This window comes from Morone saxatilis, unplaced genomic scaffold (genome assembly GCF_004916995.1).
Source record: "Morone saxatilis isolate NCDOM2014 unplaced genomic scaffold, NCSU_SB_2.0 Contig5, whole genome shotgun sequence".
In the NCBI taxonomy this organism is placed as follows: domain Eukaryota; kingdom Metazoa; phylum Chordata; class Actinopteri; family Moronidae; genus Morone; species Morone saxatilis.
Window position 1 is genome coordinate 13,841,815 of NW_023340095.1, and position 12,454 is coordinate 13,854,268.

General features: G+C 39.0%; 1 protein-coding gene across 1 annotated transcript; it reads left to right on the forward strand.

Moving 5' to 3' along the window:
- Positions 1 to 228: 228 nt before the first annotated feature.
- Positions 229 to 4,495, forward strand: cdca7a (cell division cycle associated 7a). Its single transcript, XM_035676113.1, has 10 exons — positions 229 to 302; positions 1,041 to 1,181; positions 1,288 to 1,410; positions 1,498 to 1,698; positions 1,817 to 1,894; positions 2,006 to 2,197; positions 2,311 to 2,439; positions 2,538 to 2,687; positions 2,795 to 2,931; positions 3,029 to 4,495. The coding sequence occupies exons 1-10, from the start codon at positions 282 to 284 to the stop codon at positions 3,060 to 3,062; spliced, it is 1,206 nt and encodes a 401-aa protein (XP_035532006.1). The 5' UTR covers positions 229 to 281; the 3' UTR covers positions 3,063 to 4,495.
- The last annotated feature ends 7,959 nt before the right edge of the window (positions 4,496 to 12,454 follow it).

A 12,454-nucleotide genomic window follows, 5' to 3' on the forward strand; every position in this document is an offset into this window, starting at 1 on the left:
TAAATTCATTACTTTGTAAAGTTTGATTAATACAACAAACCGCGGACATATTTTAAAATATCATTACGAGTTACTGTTATGTATTCGACCACTAATGTGTAACATAAGTTTATTATTTTGTTAAACTACCTGATTTAGGTTTTATGGCGCTTTCAGGACCTTCCGGTGGCGCGGGAAATGAACGCTGTGGGTTTGATGCAGCTGCAGGTCCTTTATTGTTCACTGCAGAGCTGCAGCATCGTGTGTGTGTCTGTGTCTGTGTGACGATTACTACAAGAAAAATGCCATCCACCCGCTCCATGGTAAGAAAGAACAGACTTTTTATTTTTACAGTTTAATCGATTATCAGCAAGAGTGTGTGTGAGTTTATTTTATTGATTATAAAACATCCTGTTATGACCACATTGTAACTGTTAGGTTAACATTTCATTCAACGATTCAGAGTTTACCAACTTCAAACTAACATCATTAATTATTTATCTGATTTTGTGTATATATATATATATATATATGTATATGATGAATCTACGTTATTATATCATATATAACTATTAGAGTCATTATAGATGATCCAGTTACCTACATGTGTCTAACTTTGTGAAATGTCAGGGGTGTCCCATAAGCTAAATTAACTTTATATCTGAAACTTAAGGTTAGTCAATTCATTGATTTCTCCACTGACAGAACATTAATGCAAATTGGCCACTTTGACAAATAACTTAAGCAAAAAATAAACGAGTTCTAGCTATTTAAACTTTAATAAGTGCAGGTTTCCACGATAGAAGCGATATATTGAATTATTTTAGGTTTTGGACTTTCTGATGTTTTCTTACATTTTATTGACCAAACGATTAATTGATAATGTAAGTAATCCTTACCTGTAGCCTGTCTGTAAACCATTTGAAGCAAGATAACTTGATGAAGTCCAACAGTTTGTTACGTAAAATGTACGAATTCACGAAGTTGGTGCTTATGTATGAAACACAACCTAAATATTCTGACGGTCTCAGTTTTATAAACGTACCTGTTGTCATCCATAGAAACTGGCGGCCCAGCCTCCATCTACCAGGATGAGTTTGAGGAGCTTCCGCAGCTCCCCGCTGGTTCCCATGGAAACTTCCTCCTCTTCCTCCGACGACAGCTGCGATAGCTTCGGCTCCGACGGAGGCTTTGCAAATACGGTAACGATAAAATACCAAGTCTCGCTATTCCCAAGAAAAACGGCACGGCGAATGTGTCGTGTCTTGAGCGGCACCATCTGCAACTAAAGATTGTGTCTGTGTTTAGAGGAGCAGCTTAAGACAGACGAGGAGGATGGCAGAGAAACCAAAGATGTTTGAGGCAACATCAGAGGAGGATACATGCAGCGGGTTTGAGGAGACCGTGATCAACCGTCGGATGAAAGCTATGGTAAAGTTACAGTTGCAACATATTTCAGAACTTCACCAGACACGACCAAAAGTTTCCTTCTAACTGTGAGTTATATTTTTCTTTCAGAAAGTAGACTCTGAGCCTCCGAGACGTGGCCGCAGATCCAACGTCCTGAAGGTCGCCATGACATTCCCCACCAAGAAGACGGGCAGGAAGAGGCCTGCGTCAGAACCACTCGCTGAAAGTAGAGTGCAGCACCCCGACTCTGGAGAGGAGGAGAACTTCATGGACAAGAGAGCCCTGAATATTAAGGAGAACAAAGAAATGGTACAATTTCCTGTGTTTGTTTTTCACATTTAATTGCTACTATAATCTGGACTTTAGCCAGAACAGCCTCCATTGTCATTGTGCCATATCTCTCATTCATATTTGATTTATTTTTTAGCTTGCAAAGCTCATGGCAGAGCTGCACAAAGTACCTGGTCTCTTCCCAAGGCGGATGGCGATGTCGGCGTCCGCTACGGTAATTTAAACCTGCAGATAAATAGTTAAATCTGTCGTCTCACATCTCACCTCAGCATGCGGTGCTTTTATCAGTGCTCTGTATTAATTGGTTCTATATCAACATCTTCAGCCTCGACAGGCACCCCGGAGGTCCATGGGAACTCCAGGAGCTCGTAGGAGAAACCCGGAGCGCTTGTCCCGACCCCACACGCGGTCCCGCACGCTGGTGGACGGACCCCCCAGCCCAACTCCGGAGGAAGAGCCCGAGGACAAGTTCAGCCTGGTTCGCAAAAGCCGCTACTTCGAGGAGTACGAAGAGCCAGTAAGTTATATCAAAACAAGTCTCATCGCCTTTTTTATGTGGCATCAAATTCTCCGAATGCACAGTACAGACATGAATCGCATTCTGATTAACTACATTTATTTCATGTGCAGCCCCGTCGCCGTTCCTTCAACGGCTCCAAGGCCATCCCTCATCAAGTGCGGCCCGTGGAAGACATCACAGAGTCGGAGCTGCAGAGAATCTGCCACAACGTGCGGGAGAAAGTCTACAACAGCTCCACTGTAGGTCCCACATTCACTGTAATGACGAAGAAATAAGCTGCGTTTGTCCATTAAGCTTGTTTGGCTAAAGAGGGATACAAATCGTCTCTTGTTTTCAGGGATCCACTTGCCACCAGTGCCGCCAGAAAACAATCGACACCAAAACCAACTGCCGTAACCCAGAGTGTGTGGGGGTGAGGGGTCAGTTCTGTGGACCCTGTCTCCGTAATCGCTACGGAGAGGAGGTCCGAGACGCTCTGCTGAATCCGGTGAGTACCTCAACATACTAGATTGTGTTCACGTTTGATTGTGTGTGTGTGTGTGTGTGTTGGGCAAATCTGACTGATTTTTATAATCTCTCGTCGTCCCTGGTTAGGAGTGGCAGTGCCCGCCATGCAGAGGGATCTGTAACTGCAGCTTCTGTCGGGCACGAGACGGCCGATGTGCTACAGGAGTGTTGGTTTACCTGGCTAAATATCACGGCTTTGATAACGTGCACGCCTACCTGAAAAGGTGAGTGGAGCGTTTGTGTGTTTCTTAATTTTATGTTTTATTATTTTATAATGAAATGTCTGTTTTTAACACTGAGGTTCTCTTATCTTCACTGCAGCCTGAAGAAGGAGCTGGAAGAGGGTAGCGAGTGAAGCATGGACGAAGGAGCTGATCCTGGACCTGACTGACGTACTCTGTGACCATTTTTAAATGCACAGAAAGTCCAAATACTGTCCCTAGTGTTTCAAACGTTGTAACACGATGCTTATTGTTCCTGTTTGTGAAGTTTCACATGAGTTTTGAGCATTGAGTGACATCTGGAGGAGGCGCACACAGCCAGTTCTCTCCAGTATAAAGCTGTTTTTATTTTGTTCTCCTACACATTGTCCTGTCTGTCCTCAAGAGCGGAGCCCTTTACATTTGGACTGATTATATGTAAACTGAGGTGGAGCAAAACACATTGTAGGAAAAAAACACCTTAAATTGTGTGTGACCTTAAATATTTTAAGAAGATTGATGTACATATTCCCATAGCATGTATAAAAAAAAAAAGAGAACCGAATCATCCTACCTGCTGCAAACAATCTGGCTTGTTTAGATGATCTACTGTATTTTACATTGTTTTAAATGTATATTTTTTACACCGCATGAATTGGCCTCTGAGGGATTTTGTCTTTGTGCCTTTTTTTTTTTTTTTTTCTTTTTTTCCTAGTTGCAAATGTATTCTTGTGTTTTTTACAAGTTACATAGCTTTTTGTAAATCTGCTAAATGTTGAGGGTGGAAGAAACACAACTAAACAAAATATTTGCTCTAGTTGGGATGTCCTGTAGAAATGGCCGAATGATCTGCACGGTACTGAGGTGGTGCAGGTGGAAAGGGCATAGAGTGGGGGTCCACTGCCTCTCACTTCTAAACCCGAGGTACTGTGTGATATACTACAGCGCCTGGTTAAATATCCTTCATTAGATAACTGTCACTAATGGTGTGGAAACAATTAGCACACTCTAATGGGAATCTCATACCTGTAAATCATTTTATCCTGTTAAAGCACATTCTCGCTCTGCTCCAGTCTCTTTGGCTCATTTTCTGCCTTACACTGTTAAGTAGGAATGGTTGAAGGTGCCACTGAAGTGGCAATAGAGTTATGGCCTGCATTTTCTGTTCAGAAGTGTAATACTCTACACGAAATGACATGGAATTAACCTTTGTGTCGTTCATCGTTGAAATGTACTTCATTCGACCTGCACCAGGACATATTCTGATTATATGATACTGTTTCAAAAATAATCAACGGTTGAGATTTCTTCTCCAAGGTAATGGCAGGTGGAGGTTATCTTACTGCTGCTTGTTTATCATGCGCCGCACTCCTAACAGGAGGAGCTACGCTGAGCTGTTGATGGAGAATATCTGCTATGGTAATGCTTTGCTTTGTGTTCATTGGGTTAAACTGTACATTTTCATTAAAGCGTTAATCACTGCAGAATCATGTTATCAGTTTTCTTTGACTTGACCATCACTCTACCCAGAACAGTGGCAGCTGTAATTACTGTTATTGAAACGTGGAGGAGGAATCCTGAATGCTGCTGGTGATTGAAGATCTTAACGAGTGTGAAGGCTGGAAGTTTATTAATGTTTCGCTGTTGGCGAGCTGCAGTCAGTGTTTATAGTAAGTTGCATCCTTAAAAGTAAAAGTTGAAGTGTCAATAAACTGCGTGGCCAAACTTCAATGGGTCAGATCATTTACAACCTGCATTAAAGGTACTATACAAATAAAATAAAATATAAAATATAAACATTCAATATGAAAAATATATGTAATATATCGGTACACAAATGGTATAGCTTATAAAATATTACAAATAAAAATTTTATATTAAAAATTGCCCATTAAAATTTCACATCTGGTCATCTGTTATGACTATAAATTTAAAATGCTCACATTTTAGCTGGAAACAAGTTAATCTTTAGCATTTTTGCACGATAAAAGACTTTTGTTGATTATTTTTCCATTAATGTGATTGTTTCAGTGCTAATATCAGGGGCAGACATTACATTAGTACCCAAATTACTTGCATACTTGCAACTATTGCTGCAGTACAGTAGTTTAAGAGACACACAAGAAGATATTTTGATGAGGGTCTTTTAAGACTTTATTCTTAATTAATACTCTGCATTAACAATAATAAATAAAAGCACTAAAGTTCCTGTTTGCTTCTAAGTCAGGGGTCACATACGGTGGCCGGGACCCGCCATTGCTGAAAATTAACAAGAAATGCTGCAAACAAAAAGAAACGCGCCTGCAAATAAAAAGAAGATATGGAGCCCCTAGAGGGACATGGAAAAAAAAAAAAAATTTCTGTATCTTCACCGCAATAACAGTCCCTGGTAATTCACTTCCGTTGTGGATTTTTTTAATTTGCATCGTTTTGTTTATTTGCAGCGCTTTTTTATTTGCATCTTTAGTTGCAGCAATTGCGGTCCCCGCCACCGTAGTCACACCTTGGCACATCTGTCCACAAAAGAAATCCATTACAGCACCACACTCACTCCGTTACCACAAAACATCAGATCACCTCATAGGATGATCTTACAACTTCCGGCTTCTCTATATGTAAGAACTTAGTTTAAAACATTCAAAATTAACAAAATTATCAGACAGAAAGAAAAGAAAAATAGTTTGATGTATTATGTATTGTGTCCAAAATATCTACTGGCGGTAGCATGCTAACCTGCTAGCCTGCTTGTCCTGCTTGTGATACACTTTGTATCTCAAGAGGCGATAGTGAGTCACTGTGATCAGAAATACTTTACTGTAGCGCCAGTCTGCCTAACATGAGAGGGTCTAAGACGTAGCGCTGCCTCAAGGACAAGAAACGAGTCTGGCTGCAAAGAAATAACTGTTCGAAAAGAATCAAAACAAGTAACGTTAATCTCTCTTGAGAGTAAAGGATGATACTTGATGCTGAACTTGTAGTTCCTTCGTAGACGTAAACAGTTCTGTTAATGCTAATGTGGCTCTTTATAGCTTATAAATGTACTAAGTTGAAAATGTAGCTGAAAGTGTAATTATGTTGCTAAGTTAGCGTTGTTGAAGAAAATAAGACACTGGAAGGAATGTGCATTAGCCTTTGTTTCTAAAAGAGGTGCGACACCCAACTTTCTGGTTTTATGGCTCACCCTACTTTGTTTTAAACTTACACAGATCATGCATAACATTATAACCACCATTTGTGGATCTGACCCAGTCGTCTAGCCATCACAATGTGGCATTTGTCAAAGTTGTGTGAATTCTCATGCTGCCCATTTTTCAATCTTCACATCAACTTGAGGACAAAATGTTCACTTGCTGTCTAATATGTCCCACCCACTGACAGCTGCCATGATAACCAGATAATCAGTGTTATTTAATTCACCTGTCAGTGGTCGTAATGTTATGGCTTTAAGCAAATGGATTGCAGACGCAGCGATGACAGAACCTAGAAAATGAAGAAAGCCCATAGAGACACTAGAAACACAGAGTACCAAACTGCTGCTATTCATGGAGGCAGTGAGAACATACCTGTTGGATTATTCAGCAGTATACAGCATGTAAAAGGTTATTCATTTTCAGGTATAAAATAGTTTCAAATGTGTACATATATGATTTTCTTTTAAGTACGGTTGTTAATATCTGTGTGACAGACAAAAGGTTTCCAGCAACCATCTCAGCTATGTTGTGGTGCACTATAATCCCACAAGTACTCAAAAAACACTGCTGTGAAAACAACACAAGAAAACAACAACACAAGAAAACATACTACCGAGCACTTTTATGAGTTCAGTATATAGCAAAACAAAATCTGCATTGTATGACTATTACTATATTTACTATATTTACACACCACTCTTCATATGGGGCCACCTTCATTCAGATAAAAGAAGTAGATGCAACCACTGTTAACTCAACGATTGCTTTGTTCACTTCCGCTTTGAGGCCTCGAGCAGTTTGGCCGTCGCCATCTCGGTTCTTTGGAGCTAGCTTCGTTTGTAAGGTGCATCCATAATTCATGTTAACTGATATTAATTGGTAAAACAGGATTAAACCAAAAGAAGAAAAATAACAGCCGTCTTTTAGTACAACCAAACACTGAATAAAACATTTTTAGGCGACCAAAAGGTTACAGTTAAATTTAATAAACTGAAAACACAGTGAAAGGTTCAAAGATGAAAACAGGGATGGCACCCAAAAACAAGTTTACTGCTATTTTTACACACTGCCATGAATATGCACATCAATTATTCTGATTGACTGGTCACAGTGGTAGTGACCATAATTTACTAAATGAACATCATGTTGTATTAAAGAAAACTAAAGTAGCGATTAAGACCATAAATTCATTAGGATAAGGTTTACTGAGCTAATAAATTAAGTTAGAAGTCGGTTAATTTTCTCATAGACTTCTATACCATCTGACTTCTTTTTGCAACCAGTGGAGTTGCTAACTGCTAACCACTGACAGACTGCAGGTTTAAGGCACTTCCGCATTGGCGTTACTTTTCAGACTCAGAAGCTATGTCCACTTCTTTTACACCGTGTTTATGTTCATGACCTAGTTTTTAATGCTAAGCTACGCTAACTGGGCACTGGTTCCAGAAACATATTAAACATACAATCATGAGGGTGGTATCGAGCTTCTCTTCTAACAAAATTTCAAACTATTCCTTTAAGATTTAAATTTGTTATTTGACTCAAGTCAAGTGATCGAGCCATTTAATCTTATTTAAAGTCTCACTTTGAAATTTTTTTGTGTGTATAAGTGAATAAAGTAACAGAGACTGTTCTAAGCTCTGTGATTTAATAATCAAATAATAGTAGCAATTTACAAATCTAATAGTCTTCTATCATTGCTGTGTATTCCTAATTAAGTTTGTAACTCTAGGCTTTATTAATTACACAACTATTGATATTTTTTTTGGTTTTAACAATAAAACCAAACAATAAAATACAATATTATTGACAGCAATATTACAGATATTGACACAATATAATAATAAACAACATTGAAAAAACTCCAAAATACAAAAATTTGATTTATTAATTAGATACATTTGTAGAACATGTAAAGTTGTGTTATATTTTGTCCAGTCCCATTTATATATGAGCAGAACATAATGTATATTTATGTATATTTCTTTATATAATACAGTTAATTAGAAAATGAATTATGACAAATGGTTAAAAATGACTATGTAGTCAAACTGACACCTCTGTGGTGCAAAGACAGGATTAATTACAGGATTTTTTATATTATATTCATTTATAAAATGGCATTTAAATAAAACCATCATCTTATGATTCTAATATTTTTTTAAGGCTGCAGTACGAAAACAACTTCTAATAAACAACTCTTTTTTCCTCCTTTTTTCCCTCCAAAAGGAACATTTCAAAAACTATTATTAGTATAATAAAGATGCACTTGAAAATACTAGTCCTGTATTAAATACCAATGATCATCCACTTTGGGGTGATGAATATTTAGGGAAGTAATTGTTTACAACGCTCAAGCATTGAGCTGATCTGGTAATCAGGCTATGAAATACAATATTTATTCATTAGAGCAGATTTAATGAGGCCTTGCGGCGCTAATTATGAAAACCAGTGTAGCAGTAAATGAGTAGCGCACGGTGGCGGGCTGCGGGGTACCTGTAAGGAGGGACTGGGGGTTGAAGTGCCCTGAATGCCATGGCACACTGAGCAGCAACACACAGCCCTGACTGTGGCCGTCCAGCCCACAGCTATACATCACCGGACCTGCAGACAGGTCGCAGATGGGTCCCCACTTCCCTGCATGCCCTGCTCTCCTACCTCCAGGAATTAAGGCTGGATTTCCCCCTCAAAGCATCTCAATATCCAGATTATCTCCCTTATTGCACGTCAGCAGACAACAAAAGTAGAGAATCTCAGTGCAGTGGTGCTTCAGGTGGACGTGCTCAGTGCAGCAAGGCTTTTAAATATTGTCACTGATATTCTGCCAGTTATAAAGCTGAAACAGTTGAGCGCTTATTCTGCAGTTTCTATTTGTATGCAGGTCTGGAGATATGTGGTAGGATTTCACAGCATAATATGGCTTTTGATTGACTGATATTTTCATTATGGCTGCAGGGTAGCGTGAAGACTGTTAATTTGCTTGGGAGTCCTGCAGGTCTACGGTGATTGTAGTAGAGCCAGAAGAAAAGCTGAATAAATGAAACTCACAGGGCACAATCACAATCTGTGGGTCAAAATCAACTGATTAATTATAATTTAGAATCAATCTGTCAGGCCTCTGTAATAAACACCTTTTCAGGCTCGCTGATTAATAACCAGCTTTACATGGTACAAACCTAACATCCTACACCATGTAAAGTCATTACAGCAACTACACACAACATAATTGGGTACATATTTTTCGGACAATAATAAAAGGTAATGAAATGTTAAGATGAAAAGAGGGGTTTTACTGACTGTTCCTACTTTTTGATGCAGCTCAGCAAGACAACTTTCCACACAAGAATCTGCCTCTGGCTCTGACCTCTACATCCCGGAAAGTGTAGTGAGGAGAGTGCTGTTAAATGCACAGTGAGTGACTCTGGGTGGCAGGAGGCTTATGACATGTTCCTTTCCTCCTGTTCCAGCCTGCAAAGTGATGGAAACAGCAGTTTGGTCCAGGTGTCAGGGACATTATCAAAAAAAAGGGCTGCCTGCAGTTGTTCCATCTCACAGGAAATTGCCAACTCACCCTAACAAAGAAAGGCATAAGTGCACTTGCTGCTGCCTTCAAGGGGAGCGTGATAAGATGACATTATAAATACAGAATTGTTCATGGAGGTGGAGGGGTAGGTACATCAGGCAGCTTAACTTGACAATTCTGTTTTTCAAGAGCATGTCTGAAGCCAGTATGAGTTTATCTAAAACAAAGATCTATCTCTTATTAACTTGGGATTCATACATTACATACTTAAAACTACAATTTTGGATATACTTTTAAACGACTTGAAATTGCAGCTTTGATGTAGTTTACAACTTCAGTTTCCGGAGGAGTGAGACGACTGACGATGCAGAGAATATGGAAATTATGCAAACAATCTCATGCATACTTTATGAGTATTTGTGAGTATATAGTGAACTGTAAATAATAAAGATGAATTTTCAGGTATGTCTTCAGGGTCACATTTTGCACAATTTAAAACAATAATAATAATAATTAGTATGGGGATTTTAATTGCATATATTATTGGACATAAAGTCTAGTTAGTTAGTTTGACTTTGTTGTCTCTGCGGGGAAAATCTTCTACATCACAGAGAAAATCAACATAACACGACAATGATGGACAGAAATACACAAAGAACAACACAAAAACAGGCAAAACAACATGAAAACTTTTCTTCGCAGTCACCAAAAACCTTACGTCATCGTCAGAAAAGATTTTTTTAAGGAAGAATCTGATCTATCAGTGCTGATGAGAAATAAAGTGGACTGTAATGTAACGCTGGCGTTTCTCATCATGTGGACAGTTCAGTCTCCATGACACCTGAAGGGGGAGCTCTAATACAGGCAACTTGCTGCACTTTATCTTCCTTCAACTTTCAACAAGTCTTCAGGAGTGGAGGAAATGTTAAAGGGCTTTCAGAGCTTTATACCTCACATTTCACATACATTTAATCATATAAAAAAAGATACTAAGAGCACAAATATGCCGCTCTGCCAAACCAGGAAACACTCTAAATTCAGTAAATGTTGGTACACTTTATGTCTGGAGGAGGCTGTGACGTTTTTTACCTGCATTATCAGAGCTGAATATTCAGCAATGTGACAGGAGGACGATGACATTGTCTGTGCACAGTGTTGTGAAACTTCACATTAAATTCTCTGAAGGAGTCCAGCAGCACACTTTGACTGTAAGAGGGGGAGGGGAAGGTGAGGGGGTAATTATGACCAGGGGAACACAGGGCTGTAATCTGTAAATCTATTCTTACCCTAAGTGAAAACTGGTACATTGGATTGATTTTATTGAGATCATACATTATAAATGGGGCATGGAGGAGCTTACAGCCTTGAGATGGTGGTGCTCACGTGCTTCATTAATTTTTACTTCATTAACTCTCTCCTTCAGACCCTTCAACACACAATTCATTGCTGGCCATGAATCCAGGCTACAGGCAAATGGACAAGCCTGGGACGACTTTCAGTGGAGTGGATACACTGAGTAACGCTGTCAAAACAAATCAGTAACACATGAAATATACATAACCTCAGATCAAATCGTATTCACGCGCGAGGTCACTCCTTTTTCGAACTTGTGGCTTTACATTTAAAAAAAAAAAAAGAAAAGGAAAAAGCATGTTCATAAAGGATAAAAGTATTCATTCCAGCCACAATAAGATGAAGTGCTGCATCAATTTAGCTGTCAAAAAGTCATTATGGCCACAGAAACAAAAAGCATGGGAACAAAAAATCTCTTTCTGGAAGCTGAGGAGAAAGAGTTCACTAGAAAACGTATACATACAGTGTTTCTTGCAAAGTCGTCTCTAACAATATAAAATTCTGCTATTGACAACAGGGCATTTTGGAACAATTATGAGTGTCATTGTCATTTTCAAAATGCATCAGTGATTAAAATCTAGCACGATAATTACAGATTACAGACCCTCATTCTTAGCCAGCTACTGTATTCCTGCAGTGTGCTTACTAACTTCTGTGGTTACCACTTACAAAGCAATAGGTGCTGCAGCAGTCGCTTTTTGTTTCACAGCAAGGAATTTTAAAATTCCCTGTGGGCCCTTTAGATTGGACCATTTGTTTAATATTACAGCCTCAAACCCAACAATATCAATCAGTCATGAAAGCACCTGTGCATGCTGCTCTGCCCTGCGTCAACATTAAGTAAGCTGGTTTGCAAGGCGAGAGATGGGAGGGTGCTGGGAGGTAAAAAGGGGGATAAATGGATGGTGTCGATATGCTTTTGACTTTTTTTTTCTTTGTTTTTAGTGACCTATTCAGGAACAATGGAAGTGTGTATGTATTGTTGTAAAGGAATCAACGGTGGATGCAGAACTGTTGACAGCTGGAGTGAGACTGTTTAGTTGAGAGAGTGTTTGGTGTTATCATCGAAGCTGTTGGTGAGAAACAGTCTGTGGCAGCGAGCTTTCAGCAGGACAGTTTCAGTCTGAAATTAAATGTGCATCAATGGAGAGTAAGTAAAAAAATAAAAATTAAGAAAAATATAACCTTTGTGGAATAATAATGTATAATAATGTGTCCACTACAAAAGTTAGTCAGATCTACTAAAAGTGTAACTACTAGACACAAAAGCCTACTCCAGTGAAAACTTAATTCTCAGTGTGTGTGTGCTGGAGGTTTCTGGACCATGATTGGCTGCCAAGTTAGTAGTGATGTCACAAAATCATCTCGTACGGACAGTCAGATTTAAAGTGAGCAAAGATGAGTGTCAAACTACAGTCAGTTTCTGAATGGAGGGGGACTTTACAGATATTATAGAAATCAGTCACCAATATAAGATCGT